This window comes from Buteo buteo, chromosome 6 (genome assembly GCF_964188355.1).
Source record: "Buteo buteo chromosome 6, bButBut1.hap1.1, whole genome shotgun sequence".
Classification (NCBI taxonomy): Eukaryota; Metazoa; Chordata; class Aves; order Accipitriformes; family Accipitridae; genus Buteo; species Buteo buteo.
This window is the reverse complement of record NC_134176.1, coordinates 37,680,163-37,696,985: the sequence shown is the minus strand read 5'-3', so window position 1 is coordinate 37,696,985 and position 16,823 is coordinate 37,680,163. Positions and strand designations below refer to the sequence as shown.

At 41.7% G+C, this 16,823-nt stretch overlaps 1 protein-coding gene across 1 annotated transcript in view; it reads left to right on the top strand.

The window, feature by feature from the left end:
• Window positions 1-1,294: 1,294 nt before the first annotated feature.
• The window catches only part of PLEKHH1 (pleckstrin homology, MyTH4 and FERM domain containing H1), a 48,007-nt gene continuing 32,478 nt past the window's right edge, over window positions 1,295-16,823 (top strand). Inside the window, exons 1-5 of the mRNA XM_075030454.1 lie at window positions 1,295-1,466; window positions 7,187-7,249; window positions 10,341-10,490; window positions 13,651-13,734; window positions 15,329-15,410. Of these exons, the coding sequence (XP_074886555.1) occupies window positions 1,326-1,466; window positions 7,187-7,249; window positions 10,341-10,490; window positions 13,651-13,734; window positions 15,329-15,410 (520 nt within the window). The 5' untranslated portion in view covers window positions 1,295-1,325. The remainder of the gene's footprint in view (window positions 1,467-7,186; window positions 7,250-10,340; window positions 10,491-13,650; window positions 13,735-15,328; window positions 15,411-16,823) is intronic.

The following is a 16,823-nucleotide window of genomic DNA, read 5'->3' as shown; positions in this document are numbered from 1 at the left end:
TAGCTCACAGGTAATGTTTGTAGCTAAAGGGTATAAAATGTGTCTGTCTTAACTCAGAACAGCAGATATATAGCTGGATAGAGTGGCTTGCTGTGTTATGTATACTTATGCTATTATGTATACTTAGGGTAACTTGAATCTTATGTGCAAAATATGAGCCAGGTGTCCTGGCAAGTGGGTACAACTAGAGGGACATCCTAAGCTTTTCCATCCTGCAAAGGCAGATGAAAAGGCAATGAGGCCGAGTGACTTTATTGCTCTCTACCAAGTCTTCATCTGTTGCTTTGGTCCCAGTTCAGGAAAGCACCGAGTTTGCCTGTGAGCAGGTGAGCAGTTCCTTTAATAAGTATGGATTTCAGTGTTTTGATGAAGCTGATGAGCTAATAACTGTTCTGGCTTTGTAAACATTTGTTATTGTAGTGTAATACAGCTGGCTGCTGGACTGCACACACGGAGTTGATATTATAAACCTTTTTGTGAGCGTTCACAAATGCCTGAATTTGATTAAGGACACCTATTACCTACATTTTACATATCTTTTACATGAGCACAAAGTATCTGAAGTGTTTTATTTTCTTACTCAGTAACTGTTTAGACAAAAAATCACACCTTTTTCAACTTTGTGGAGTTATGCATATCTCCTGATGTCTACAAGGACTTCAGTAGACCTGCATGTTTTGTCTTCAGCCCTAGCTTATTCCTGCCTGAGATCTCTTTATGTTTTAACAGTGTGATTGTTTAGATACTGTGGTATAGCTACTCTTCCACTCTTATTATGGACTGACTGTATCTAGTTAGGGATTGGGAATTGTGTTGCTTCATACATCACAGCATCTTAACACAGTCTGTATGAGATAAGGCACCAGTGCCTTAAGTTAATAATGGGTGTGTGACCTGAGTTATGTTTAAGAGGTTTTAGTGACTTGAAAGTTTACAGCCATACTGGTACAAAGGAGGCAGAAGTAAAAATACTCCTAGTCTATAACATGCTGAGCAAGGCTGTGAGGATGGCAGTAAGGCTGTTTGTGGAATATACAGTATGATGCATTAGTAAATTATTTACTCATTCTAAAGGTAAAAGTTTATTTGAATATTTATCTGTTATCCATTAAAAGAGTGACCTCTGGCAGGGGGCAATATCAATATCTTGGGATAGTACCATTTCATCTTCTGCTTGCAGAAGAAATGGCCTCTGTTACCAGTCCTGTAAGATGGACCAAGGAAGACTAGGCACAAGGGGTGAAAAGTTTGCCTCAAATACTTCCCTCCTCACCACCTTCTTTTCCACAGGATTTTTAGAGCACCTCAGACAACATCCCAAATGGATGATTAACTTCAAAATGGCAGAACTCACAGTGGAGAATGGCAGCTGTATGGACTGGCAAAAGCGATGCCTTGTGTTGGAGTCCCAGCTCTTCAAATTCCGCTTGCAGGCAAGCAAGATCCGAGAGCTGTTAGCTGAAAAGGTGAGGCAGTGGTGGCTTCCTCCACTTTGCACTGAGTTATGGCCTGAAAGCAAAAAAATCCCTAAATGTTGAGCTGTCAAATAAAGCTGTTACTTGCAGTGAGGATTTCTTCCTTGATTACAGTATGTCATTGCATGCTGCTTATCACTTGAGATACAGAGATGTGCCTGTCAGAGTGGTGTAAAGTGTCATTAGTGAAAATAAGAATTTGGCCTTGTTTACTGGAAAATCACCAGATATTCGACTTTACTGGAAGACACTGTACCAGCAAGATTTTGGATATCTAAAGCGACTGAGGCAGCTGCAGAGCAAAGATGGATATTTTGGATAAGAACAGCAGGATCGGGACTTGCTGGCAATAGAAAAGCTTACAGGAGTGCAAATTATGCTGTGCTGTTAAGAGACTGAACAGGGGTACATGTACTGCCGTAGTGTTAGAATAACATTGCATATCCAGTCAAAACATTCTGGGGATACTGAAGAGCAGGACTAAGATACTTTGAGATCTGGATGTTAGAAACTTGCACGGCGTCTGTGGTTTTAGAGACATCTCCTACTAATCTCTTTCAAGTCCCCTAAGTAAACTCATTTGCAATCCTAAGGGAGAGGACTGGCAAAGATTTGAGGGTTTTGTTGTGGGTTTTTTGTTTGTTTGTTTCCATCATGGTGTGAATTTTTAGTGTTTTTCCTTTACCTTAATTTGACATATTTTTCAATTTTAATTAAAGCTTTTTCACTAACCTCTAATTTGCATAAAATCCAACTTTGTAGGTTGCTGTGGGGTTCCTCCTTTGTTGCAAAATGTGGCTTACATTATCACAGTCCAGTCCAAGGTTGCTCAGATATTCAGTTACCATTGGAAAGTGAGAACAGTTTCTTTCAGTCACAGTTTGCTAATGAAGTTGAAATCTTTACAGCTGACTGCAGTTTACTCCAAATGCTTTTAAGCTGTACCCGATGACAGATATGTTCTAAACTCACTTTTGCGCCATTTTGTTTTATGTAACTTCTATGTGCATGTTCTTTTTTTGTTGATTTTGGATGTAAAAAACATACAAATGACATCCATTTCAGAGTGGAGCAATTTTCATCCTTGCTGTCCCTGTACTTGTGTTTCCACTAATGCTATATACTGCATGAGAGATTCATTCCACCCTTCATATTTTAAGAAATTATGCAATTCTAAGCACCCTCTTCTTCTTTTCAAGGTAGCTTCTGAGATGGACCTTAGTGATTATTTACCTTGGAAAACATTGGAAGTGGTTGTAAAGTCTATTTAGGTAGAGGTGCATTAAAAATATCATGTGGCACAGGTCTGGTAAAGACAGTACTCGTGCAATACTCTGTTTGCTGCATTATGGAATCTGTGGCCTCATGTTTTTTTAATTTCTGCTTTGAGAAACTTCCTGGCTACCCCCATGCAAAACAAAGAAACCCACCTATCAAACTTTCTTTTTGGAGAACAGGCTTGCCAGAGATCTTTTGACTATCTCTTCAGGGACGTTTGTGGGCCATGGCAGAGAGCGAAATTTTCATCTGCTTCAGGGGGCTCCTCAAGGAAGGGGCCTCACTGCCATTAATCCAGCCTTTCAGTCAAAGCGATGTTCCCTTTGTTAAGATTAAGGAGCAGCTTGGTTCAGTGATCAGGTTACTCTGTAACTACTCATACAGTGCCGTCCTAGGCTTACTTGAAGGGTCAAAGAGCTAGCAGATTTGCAGTTCCCTACTCTGAATGTCATGTGGGAAGGGGAGAGCCTCGGGGACCGTGGGGCAGCTCCAGCAGGCTCTCCTGACTGGAGTCACCAGAGCTGGTGCTCAGTGCACAATACTCATGCTGAACACTGCTATTGCCAAGTGTCCTGTGTCTCAGGTTCCTGGCAGCACTGCAATGACTTGCTCAGAGACCCTCCTTCCCTCCTCCTCAGTCACCACAGGGCTCCCCAGCAGTCACAGCAACTGGGGCTCCTGTCCACGCTGCGTCCTTCTCCCCCTCAGATGGGCAGTGATGCAGAACCAAAGGAGGCACCTGCTTTATGCATATTGATGCCAGCTCCAGGGATTTTTATCATAGATTTTATTGCAACTGTGATTTTCAAATTTTTTTTTTCCTTACAGTTCTATCTGAGAATTAAGAGATTCAGACTTATTTGAATGAGTATCGCATTTTCAAAAATGTTTTTTGGAGGAGTGGGGGAGATCTTGAAAAATGTGAAGTGGGCACAGTTTGAAGCTATGTTGCCAACACGTGGTGAGCATTGCCCCTGAGATCCTCTGATATGGTTTGCAGCAACAGGAAAATCTAAAAAAAATAAAATTATATGCCAGTGAAAATGAAGAACAATGTTAACAGCGGTGTGATACTTGCTCACCAGCTAGGTTGTCTCAGGGGTCTGGAAGCTACTGATTGAAAGGCTTGGAAGCCTAATTCCCCCATGTTTAAAATTAATCTTTATAACCAATTTTATGATTTTAAAGCAGACTCTACTGTTTTAACTCACAAAAATACCCCAACCACTCATGCCTGGCATTGGTAGCACAGTGTGCGCTAACAGTTTAAATACTTCAGATTTTTAAAATCCGCTTAGATTGAATAATCTAGATCGCTGCTCAGAACATGAGGAATTTAAAACTCAATGGTTTAACTGCCAGTGCCCTAGTTCACATGGTATGAACTTCCACATTGGTAGCCTGGTCTCAGCTATCAAGCGGTGCCGCCCAAGCTGCGCGGAGCCTGGCTGCGGGTCGATGTGGCAGACGGACCCCAGCCCCTGGCCTCCAAGAAAAAACTCTGCCATCCTGCTGGACCCCCCCAGAGCACTGGACCCCTGGGTCCTGCCTTGTTGTGGATGTCAGCAGGGATCTGGTCTCTTTGGAAACAGGCACTTTCTGACTTTCTTGTACGCACACAAAGAAAGGAATAGTCCTCTGGTGGTGAGCGACATAACAGGCTGTTGCCTTGGCAGCAAGATGACCTGGTTAGGAGTGAGCTCTGGAAGACAACAGCAGTAGGAAAATGAGGCTGAGACATCCAGGAACTTTTTTCACTCAATTTTGTTTAGCATGTTCTGAGCCATCAGGAGGGGGAAAGCCTGTGTGAATCGTTGATAGGAAGATCTTTGGCAGCTTTTAGAAGGGCCTTCTGGGTTCCTTTTAACCTGCTTCTGTCTTACTTTAATAAACAATGAACACTTGGAAAAAGCCTCTTTTGTCTCATGCAGGCATGGCTATACAACTGGGCCTGCTTGTCTCCATACAAGTTGTCTGTGCTAATGTTTGGGAGAAGAGTTACTTGAATTTGGCTTGGTCACTAAGGTTTTTTATGTGACCTGGGTCAAATTGCTTAGTAGCATTTGTCAAATTATAAAGCATTTTGAATGAAAGGACCCATGTAAATACTAAGCATTATTATTATTTCATTGAGGGATTTGAAAGAGCCTTACAAGCATGGATGTATTAAATCTGAATGTGCTCCAGTGAGACAGCTGACACTGGGAGTGGGTGGAGTAATCATTTTGTGTACATAAGAAACACAGCAGTTATTTAACAGTTCATAGTAGGACAACCCAACAATGTAGTACAGGAAGTTAAGAAGAGTACAAGTTCATTTAAGGCTATGGAGGGAATTATGGTGACAAAAGTAATTGATTTGACTGGAACTTAGCCAGGTCACCATGCTTGCACAAGAAGTTTCATAACTCCTTACTGATCGGGAGTGGTCCCAACATACATTCTCTGTCCTGATCAGGATCCAGGACTGCTAGCAATGCAAAGTCAAACTGTCATGATGCTGGAATAACAAGGAGTTTTTCAGTCAGAACAGTGCTGTCTTAAAATAACCCAAGTCTTTCGTGGAGATCACCCACCTTGTGGAGGATTGAATTATTAGTCTAAGAGAATAGCCTTTGGGAAAAGGCCCAGAGATTCATCTAAAGTCTGTGCTGTGAATGTAGACCCTGTCAATTAATCAGAAAACTAGCAGAGGCCATTCACTCTGAAGCTACTGTCATAAACAGTCTTTGTTTCACAAGGTGTATTATGTCTCCAGTTAGCATCTGTCTTTCCCCAATATATTTTGCTGCTACTGTGATGACTATCCAGAGACTAATAGATAAATGCATGCATAGATCACTGTTCCTAATGGACACAGACTCATGTCGTAACCCAGACCACTGCTGTTGGTGTTAGATTGCCTTGAGCTCAGACTCTACCAAGACTCTCAAAGACTGGGTGTTCGGTCAGAGCAGCTTCGGCTGTCTGTGCAGTCTTCTGTGGCGTGTCTCTGTTCCTCTGCCAAAGAAGTGTCCTTGATTTGGATATTAAGCTCCATAGACTGTGATGTCTTTGATTGCTCCACTGAAAAAGCAAACTTGAGAGGTATCATACTAAATGTGGCACTTTCTGATCTTCATGGTTTGAATTTGTTATGGCATGGCTTTTTTAGTTATATGACCGTTGAGGTGTCTACGTATACATACCTTTCTGATATGTTTGTCAATAGGTGTCAGCCTGCTCTTATGATCAATGTGTATGTATGACAAGGAGAGTTGTCTTGTTGCCATCTGAAGGAAGGGAAATGGAAACACAGGAATGCTGTCGTCTCCATTCAGCGTGATCAACCCAGGAGGAATAAGTCCCATTTTCAGAAGTATTAGTTTGGTCCTCATAGTGACCAACCTGAATACTTCACTCCCGTGCTTTATCAAGAATCATAAAATGCATTGGAGAGAAAAGGAGCCCAGTTCCCCTTATAGTTTGTTTTCTGCTTGAAGCTTGATTCTTTTAATCTTCTGAAGCTGCTCGTATGTCATTCCTTCATTAGTCAAACACAAGTAAATACTGGAAACTCTGTGAAGCATTCCTCAAATTTTGCAGTTTAGTGGATGAAACTTAGTGTCACTGACTTCATATTACTGGGCTTAAATCTGAGACCCATTGAAGCAGGACAGGTGGAGGAAGATGACCTTGCAAGAACTGAATGAGATCCTTAGTTGCTATTTGAGGGGAAAAAAAAAAAAAAAAGACTGGGCTCTAGTGGTAAGCTGTTAGAGGAACCCCAGGTACATCTTCATTTCACTGAGAATGAAGTGATCTATATACATTTAGAATAAACTTCTGTTCAGTGTCCTTTGACTTCAGTAGCAGCAATGCTCAGATAAAGAATCACAGAACTGTCCGTTTGCAAAGCTCTTTAAAAAGAAAAGAAGCATAGGAAAATTAAGATCATTGTAATTTTTGTCAGTTATGAGCCTGTGATGCTTTTGAAGTCAAAGCAAAGTATTCATTGGTTATAATGTGGCATCATAGAGAACCTGCTGTGAGATTTACAAGATGTATTCATTTTTATTTACCATTGTGAATGAATCCTAGCTGAAATAAAACCAGGAAAGAATGGCACACTGTTCTTGCAGGGACAGCCCATGGTGTGTAAATTGTAGAGACAGGGTCAAGACTTTGGGACTATTCCCTTGACCCGTGTAATGAATGATGAAGCTCACTAATGAGAAAACAGTTCTAGTAAATTCAAAGTAGGGCAGAAGACTGGAAAAGGTCAAAGGCTTTTTTTCCTGGTCAAAGCTGTCCAGTTAACCCAAAAGATGCCAAAGATCTGTAGACCTGCACTAGAAATGGAAGATTCCTGAGTAAAACAGGTGAATTTCCAGGTGATGTTAATTTCTTTTCTTTCTTTCTCCCTTTCACCTCCTTCTCTTCTGGCTCTGAAGATGCAGGAATTGGAACAGAGAGTGATAGAAGCAGAGCAAAGAGCTGAGGATGCAGAGAAACAGGTAAGAGATTCTCTTATGGTTGCTCTGGTACAAGCCCAGCAGTAACTTACTCTAAATTCTCTCCAGTCTAGCATACAGACAGCACTCTGCAGAGCTGTTCTCTGCTAGGGAACCATTGGTTTACAGTGGTGAAGGATTTTCTGGTCTAATTCCCAGTCTTTGAGCCTGAGCTGTGAACAGGCACCTAATTAGCTTCAACCCTAAGTGAAAACCAGCACCTTATATCTGCCTCTCAGCTTCACAGCCTTTACCCCCTCATCCATGATAGGCATGCTTGGTTATGGAAAAGGAAGGGGATGTTGTACCTCAGGATTAAAGTGCAGAGATAAAACTGCCTGGCAGATCCTCAGAAAACAAATATTTAAGAGTACTGGTAAGGACTTGTCTATAAGTAGAGGAGGTTCTGTGAAAGAAGTAAGGGTGTGTCTGCAAAACCTATCAGTTGTTTTGGACTTTCTTTTTAATAATTACTGCCTGGCTCGAGAGCCCATGGAGAAAAACAGTAAGAGCTAGATTCATTGCAGATTACTGTAACTATCTAAAAATTAGGCATATCGTCTAAGCTAGTCCTTCTATGCTTCTTGAATAATGGAGAAGGGGAGAGAGAGACTTCAGCTTCTGACCAGGCTATGAAGAATAATGGACCTTTAAGAAGCAGACTGTTGTACAATCTGTGCTGTAAGGAGTATTATAAAAACAAAAGAGCCAGGAAGGGCCAGATGGTCTGAGCTCCTGCATCACTGCAGACCACTGCTGAAGGGAAAGTTTGAAGTGAACCAACTCGCTCGAGCTGGACAAGAAAGAGCTGCACGATGTAGCATTGACTCGGAGATTAAAGTCCAGAACTAAAAGCTGTGCAAGATGGCCAAGAATAGCTGTCAAAGATTCAGTAGTGAAGGACTGAATAGGCAGTGTTATAAGCACTGGGAAACATACTGCCTAGGAATCGAGAACTTGAAGTACCTGGTAAGGTATTCTGTCTGCAGAATGTACTATTCCATGTCAGTTTGATACTGACATCAAGATTTTTTTCTGACCAACTTAAATGTAGGAAAGATGCTATGTCTAGTCACCATGCTGTTGGCGTATATGCTAGATCAGCAACTGCCAGCCAAGAGTTGTTCTTGAGAATGATATCAGTGAGTCCACACCTGACCAAGACCACCAAAGGTAGCATTGTCACTGTGACAGCACCAGCAGGAAATAGAGTTATTGCCACAGGCCAATGAAGGGGGTTTCATATTAGCAGATACCTCAACAGCAGAAGTAGTGTCCATGATATGGTAAGATGCAATGACAGCAAGGGAGCAGATGGAGAGCAAGTCAAATCCAGGTCAGAGAATGGGCGAGAAAGGGAGAACTTGGCTGAGAAGGTGTAGAAGAAATGAGGGTTGCCTTCCCTCACCTGCCACCAGCAGAAATGATGGTTGCCTTCATTCGCCTGCCACCACCAGTTCTGCAGCCATGTGTTGGCAGGTCCTAAAGACTAGCAACCCTCAAAGTTTGCCTTTCCAGCAGCCTTATCCACATCCAGAGATAAGTGTTCCTAGAGAAATACTTCATTGCTACCGGACAGCCTGAAGAAGTGACAGCATAGGAGTAGGGCCATTCCCTTCCACTAGCAAGTATATTCACCATGAATGAGAAGCAGCTGACAAATGAGAGGGCTCCACATCAAGTACAAAATCCCTTGTTATCTTTCTCTCCAGGAGTCTGGGGGGTTGGATTTGTTAATTCAATGGGCTCCCTGTAGCTGCCAACCTCAATTAAGGAAATCACATGTTTGCGGTCCCCTCTCTGAGCCTCTAGTACAGAGTCAGCATTTGGGCATCAGACAGAAAGGGGGGGCCATTTCTTTTTACTATAATCACCCTAAACTCTAATGAAAACACATCCGACTCAGCAGGCTTAGTTTTCTGGCTCGGATGTTGGGCGCCTACCTTTCTGATTCAGTATGAGGAAGAGGCAGTTTGCTTCTCTGCCTAATGCAGGCAGACAGGAGGACAAAACACAGCTTCTGCAAGTATGAAGTGTAGGCTGTTCGACAGAGCGTGAGTAACTGTCTTGCACAGACTCTGTGAAGTGCTCAGATCATTGCCTGCATTCTGCCTTCCTGGTTCCAAACTCATGCCAAATTAATGGTATCTGGAGTTGGTTTCTTTGCAGATTTAGTCTCTCCAGGTTGTGTTGGAACCAGATATTTTCCCATCATTGAATATTGCAATTAGCAGGTTTGAGTTAAGTTGACAGAATTCTATTTACCTTTAGAAGTGAAGTCTTATAATCCATTGCAATAGGATGAGATAATGATAAAACAGACTGGCATATCGAGAGACATAGGTTTTGAAGAAAGCAAAGAGGTTTTAAAAATTTGCTAAAAACCTGAAAGGTTTCAGCAGCAGCTAGATTTTAGTGCATTGAAACTTTGTCTGTAGCAAAGGAGCATTACACTGGTGCTTATCCTGCTGAGATGAACAAGTGTTGGCACTGGCAGGAGCTCAAAGATAGGCAAAGCTTCTGAAATATCTAACACAGTAACTGCTTAGCATGTCTGGAGAAAACACACTTGTCTGAAAGCCAGAAGTTGCCAAACATTGTCTAAGCTGGGGATAGAGGAAGAAGGAACTCCGTAGTACATTTCTCTACAGAAATCTTGATCTGAAGCATATGGCCAGGGTTTTGCGGTATATACCTTGGTAGCGAATGAGGTAAAAAGCTGGCCACAGTATTGCAAGGGAGGAAAATGTGGTGTACCTTGCCGATATGTCTATGTAGACTATATGTCTATGGTGCCTGTATGGTCTCTTTGACTAACAGTGTGCAAATATTTCACAATCCACAGTGTGTTTATTTGTTCATGGTTCAGTTTGTATCTGTTACTGCTTCAGCATTACAAATGAATGGACAATGTTCTTTCCACAAATGTGTATATAAACTGTGACCTGAAGGGTTTGGGTTTTTTTTCTTCCTTTCCCAACTTCAAAAATATGAAACCTGCAAATACTCTCAGTTAGGGTCTGACCACTAAACAAGCAGCTCCTTCATTTGCATTGTTTTGGCTTTTTTTATCCTCCTCTGATTGTCATTACAGGTCAGAGTTATGGAAGAGAAGATAAAACTAGCCAACGTGAAGACCAGTGAATCAGACAGCACTCTCCACAGGAAATACCAGGAGCTGATGGGCACAGTGCAAGGGAAGGAAGCTCTGATCAACAGATTGGAGACACAGCTAGCAAAACAGGTACAGATATTTTCTACAGGGAGGACCTGTAGCTTTTTGAGTTGGAGGGACTCTGTAATGTATGTTTCAAAGGTACAGATTATGTCTCCATTACATATTAGCCTCTCAGTTGCTTTCAGATCAGCTGTAAAATGATGCCCTGTTCAGTGCAAGATCCTCTCCTTCCTTTTTTCTTTTCAGGCAAAAACATCCATTCAGCCTCAGTAGCCCTTGCCTCTTCATTATAGGAAATAGGGAAGTCCTTTAAGGACATTGACCAATGTTAGTGTTGAGTCAGTGTTGAGACCCTAAGTTGTAATGCTAGAGTCTTGTCACAGTATTTTTCTGGCTTCGTAGCATATAGATTGCTCTGCAAAATCATTATATAACCCATCTCTGACTCTGCATATGCTGCTTCTTGGGAAGGGACTTATCCCAGTCTTCAGCAATCCTTTAGCATAGTTCATCTCTTGTCAGATGTCCTTATTATAAAAGATCAGCTGTTTCCCGGTATGGCTAGTTCTTAGTCTCTTCCATTCTCAGTTCGTGGAAGGAAGGAGATAAATCTACAGCATGGCTTGTATTTCAGCTCTAGTAAAGGCCTTGCCCTGTGGTCTTTATAACATGAGTAATGAGGTATTCTTCTATGTTGCTAAGTAAATTACTTTTAAATGGAAATCGCTCCCTAGAATTTTACACAAAAAAAATACTTTCCCATTTGAGTTACCTTTTACATCTAACTGTCACATATTTCAAGGGCAAAATAGATTGGTAAGCTGTCTGAACTTATTCAGACCATGTGTAGTGTGGACATCAGGCATCAGGTCTTTTGTAGTATTCTGGGTTTCAGGTCACTTTCCCAGGCCAGTTTGCTCAGGCAGAATGTAGATGAATTTTCTGCATTTTGGAGGAGAAAGAAGGTATTCGGAAGGAGCTACAATAGTGATCAAGGTCTGGAAGGCCCTCTTGCAATCAAAGATGGAAGAAATTCTGGTTTACCCAAAAAAGTGCGGTGTGATTTGATTGAAGTCAACAAACAAGTGGGAAAAATGTTCTATTAGTAGAAATCTTTTTATTCTAGCAATGAGAGGCAAAGTGAGATTCTAGAAATGAAAGCTGAAGCTTGACAATTTCAGACAGGAAACACTCTTTATTAGGGTCACCAGTTTAGTTTCAGAATGGGATGGGATGGTGGCAGTGCTGGAAGGTCACTAAGGGTCCCTGTAAGGCATCCTAATTTTTTTCACTGGGATGGGGAGAGCTGTGGAGTTCAGAGCGTTAATAAGAGAACACTGAGATCATGTCTGGACCACACAATAGCATGGGACACAAAGAATCTCTAACTGCTTCTGGATCTTAGGCACAGCACCCATAGATGCAGTTATTGTGCTTTGAGTGAATTGGTTCTGCTTAGAGGCAGGGCTTACTAAGCTCTGTGACAATGCTGATGTCATGTCACTATTCTACTTTAGGACCCTAAATAAAATCTTGGCATTGCACTTCACTGTGTAACATAGCAATATTCTGAATCTTTTACCTCTTGGTCCCTGATCTGAGATAAGTCCAGGTCATTAGGCATTCAAAGGCATTACCCATGTGATGGATATTCAGAGGACTATGGTAGATCTACTATATGCACCAGATCATTTCAGACCAGTAGGCACATCTAATATTCTAACCCCAGCAAAGGCTGGTACCTGATGATTAGGAACACACAGAGCCATATTCAAGGAGAAAAATGAAATAAATATTCCTCTTGAAGCATCAGATTTGTTTACTTTTATTTCATTATGCTCAACTACGAATGTTACTGCTACCCATAATGTTGCCAAGGTCTATTTTAAAGTCGGCAAACATATTTGAATAAGAGCTTGTAAATATGCAGTTGTGGTGATGAATAGCACATGGTGATTAAAAGCAATGTGAAGATGTGGGGAATTTCCTACAGTCTACTATGTATTTATATGGTATTCATTAAGTGAACTTATACTCTTCAGTGTGAAAAACTGATGGGGGAGGGGGGTAAGTACTGACACTTTTATTATCATAATTACTGGTATTTGGTCACATCTGGGAAAAAAAAAATCTAGCAGGGAAACCACCAATTGCTACCAGAAGGTATTACCTTTGTCCATTTAATTAGAGAAACCAGGGCTGAATGTGCTATATAGAGTATATTTCCCCCTCCCTCACTCCTGGAACTGATTTCTCCTTGTAATTGTTTAAATCATTATGTACATAGGAGACCTTTCAGTGACATTACTTCTCATGAAGCCACACAGGAGATGAACAGAAGGCTTCAGGTGATTGTAGTATCAGTCCAGCATCTTTCAAAGGAAATTTCCAGAAAAGTCAAAAAAAAGCAGCTGAGAAAACACAGCTGCAAAAATGATGATGTAGCAATATTACCCAAGCAGATACTTGGGGAAAAATGTTCATTGTACAAATCAACAATAACATAACACCTTTGTGTGGACTAGACCCTGTTTTAATGGATATGTAAACATACAACCACTTAGACCATCTCAAAACCTCCTAGCAAGTCTTAGTGTTTCAAGGTCAAGTTCTGGAGCTTTTTTATCCTGAGTTTGCTGTCTTTCCCCCCCCCCCCTTTCTTTAATTTACTTTCTCAATGAGAATATTGTGTGTTAAATATGTTGTTATTAGTTTCCATCTCATGCACCTTTAAAGTCTATACTCTACACCTGTGCTTGCAGCAATTGAATCCCTTTTGCTTGGAGTTATTACAATGTTTTGTAAATCACTTACAGGCACAGCTTAATTCTTATTAACTTCAGCCAACAATGCGCGTGTGTGTAGGCTGGGGGAACACTACAGGTGCTTAACAGCAAACAGCAACATTGCAAAACCATCTAAAACAGTAAAAGTTGCAGACTATACTCAAAAGAAACTGTGGTAGGTGGGCAGTCATTACCTGAGCTAGTTTTTGCTATTCCACAACAAACTCTTGAAACATCCCTGTGAGTTTGACACCAGGGACCATGTAAGACAACTTAAAGCTTGATTTTTCAGAGGCCAGCTAAATAATAATATCCAAATAGCAGTGTTAAATCTTACGTCTGGAAAGGGAGCTTCAATGTTTAAGTCACTCGTGATGCAGTAACTTACTGAGAACAGTTAGTTGTACTCTCCTAATGCATCTAATCTTTTTTTGGCACAGAAACAGTTGAGGACTGAGGAAGCCAAAATCGTTCAAGAAAAAGCTGCCAAGATCAAAGAGTGGGTAACACTTAAGCTGAGAGAGGTGAGTCTTTTGCTTGCTGCCAAGTTTCAAGGCCTATGAGTAGGTACAGTGGCTGCACTGCCAGTGGGCTCCTATGTAGGCCAATAGTCTGAGGACAGTCAGTCTGCCACAGAGGTTTTCTGCTTTTTTGGCCCTACACACGTGCAGTTGCAAAGCTAGGGTCGTCCCTCTTATTGAGGGCTATTTACTGCTTTGGGCAAACTATAAATGACTGCAAAGCCACTGATGCCTGAAAGCAGTTTCTGAAGATGTACTGGTCACAAGTGGCTTTCACCTAGCTTTCCTCTGCCTTTCCCTTTTTTCTCTGGGTGCAGTTTCTGTTTCTTTTTCTGACAAAGCAGCTGTGACACAAACACATCCTTTGCTTTTCCTCAACTTGCCATCTCTGACTAATGTTTTCCTGCTGCCCAGCATTTTCTCATGTCTAACCTCTCCCTCCTATCCATCCTGTGGACTTATGCCTCCATCTGGGCCTAATTCAATACCCTCTAGAAAAACTGAGAGATAGCAATGGGTCAGCACACAGTTTTAAAGGTGCGGTAATGGTTTACAGCTGGGAGTGGGGCACTCTGGTCTTTCCCTTTTACTCCAAGTTAAAGCCATAGATTTCCCAGTTTATGCCAGAAAGGGAAATTGTTGGAGTTGGAAGAAGCAGTCTTTGTGGGCACTAATTTTGTTATGATGTGACTTTGTAATCCCATTAGATTGCCTAGATAATACACAGAGCTGCTGTGCTTCTCTTTCATTTTCCTATGTGAGATAACTTAAGGTGCATCTACATTACTGACTGGTGCAGTACAAAGGAGGAAGCGCAGGGGTTGAGTTTGTGTGACCTGCTGTGAATCCAGGACCATACGTTCACATTGTATCTTTACTGGTACTGAAGTTAGTGCCAGATGCTGATTCTAGGTACATACCATGCACAAGTGAACCACTGCCAACTGAAGGACTTTGCATCTGTGTTGCAAGTGGGTTGCTCTAGACAGCACCCTGGGTGCAATTTCAACTTTGTTTCCATCAAGAGGCAAGCCTCTTTGGATGCACCACTGCTGTGTTTAAGAATGTATGTTGAGACACTTCAAGCAAAGGCGAAAGGCAAATTTGCAAAGCATCACTTGTGCACTAATTGCAAATGTAAATGCACCCTTAATGGTTTGGTTTGGTTTTTTGTTTTGTTTTTTTTTTTCATTCCTTTGGTTCTGTGGATCCAGGGGATCTCCTTTTACCACATACAGGGTAAGAGGGAAAAATGCTCCTTCTGGGTGATAGTTTTTTGACTGTCTCTTATGTGACAGTTCTTTCTGGAACAGGAGTAAACGATAAACAATAGCAGGGAAGGAAATTAAAAGACCTATTTGAGAAGTTCAAGTAGTATATACAGAGGCTATTTGAGAAAGCACAGCAAAGTGTTTAAGTGGGTTGTCCAGTGGAGCTGCTGAGTAGAAGGATTTCAAGGTGACTGGTATACTCACCCATCCTTTTTTCCTTTTCCTGTTAAGACACTTGAATGTAATAAAGAAGAAGACATGTTCTGTATCGTGGAACACACACAGTTTTGCATTATTTTTCAGTTTTTATTATTGTTGTTTCATAGCTTGAGCTAGAAAATTACCACCTGAAAAACTGTAATCAGAGGCTGACGGAGCAAATTGAAGCCCTTCAGGATACATTGCAAGGTAAATGTGTTCACCTGGCACTGTAGCCTAGTAACCACCACAAGAGTGGAAGTCAGCATTCCTGGGTTGTTTTCTTAACTTTGTCAGAAATTAGCACTTGTGACAGTGAGCAAGCAGTAAAATTGCTCTGTTCCTGAGTGGCCCATTTTTAAGATGGGAATAACATTGCTTACCTGCCTTAAAAACTCTTAATTGGTTTCCCACCTGTGATTGAACACAGACCCCTTTTTTCAGAGTCTGCTTTTGCCATTAAAATAAGCCACTGAGCTCCTGAATTAGAAGCACTCATTGGAATACATAGCAAAACTCTCCATTCACTTCAGTGGTGCAGGGTAGAAGTCCCTGAGGTATTTCACTTTACTTCCATGTGTGAATTATTCTCATCCGCACAGAACCTCTGCTGGCTTGTGAGCTGAGTAACTGAGGACGGAATGGGTGGGCCAAGGCAGCAGCTGTCTGGTCTGCCTTTAGAAGCTGGGTTCCTCTGTGCTATCAGGTTGGGTTGGAGAAAGCTGCTTACGGTGCTTGTGCTTTTGTGGTTCTTGTTTGATGGATAGATGGAGAACTTTGGTCTCCAGGGCTTGAAATCAGCACCTTTCATCGCAACACATTTTGAAGAGGAAATTCACTCTTAGCCATTTTCATCCTGTTTTTTTTAATGAGCTTGGTTCGGTCACAGTAGGATGACCTAGTTTCCAGAACTTCACTGGGCATGCAGGTAGGGGGCATTTCTTTCCTTCAGAAGTCTTTCTGGTATTCCTATCACTCTGCAGCAAGGGAATAGGGCAAAATTCCTTCTAAATCCCACCACGTTTCTGGCTAAATGCTTTATGACTGGGTTTTTCTCATCCCCTCTGGCTCTGGTTGTTTACAAAAAGAGAATGGCTGGTAAGCTGCGTTAATAATCTGGTATTAAGTGTTCCCTGGATCCCAACTCTCTGGGCAGTAAACAGCTATGCCCTCTCCTCTTATCCTCCACTAGTCTCACTGTGCCAGCCTGAATTCAAAGGCCTCTGCAGAGAGACAAATCTCTTCTTGCTTGCCGTGCTAATAATAACAGCCTCCTCTGCTTCATCTCCTGTCACATCTAGGAAGCTGCAAAAATATCAATAATATTTAAAATGAATGGCCTCTTTTCAGTCTACACTAATGATTTACCTCAGGAGCAGAGCAAAATGTGTGCCAGGATTTGTGTGTGCCAGCATTATGTGTTAGGAATAGCTTTGTTAGCATTCAGTTTCTTGTGACTCAAGTGCCAAGGTCAGGCTCTCATGGTTGTCTTTTTCTCAGCTGTGTTTCCAAGAGTGGGTTTCATCCTCTCCACAATCAACAGTGATTTATTCTGCTGTTTGTCCTTCCCTCTGTTACTTTGTGTCTTCAGTTTGTTTCTACTTCCTTGTAAATCCCATTAAT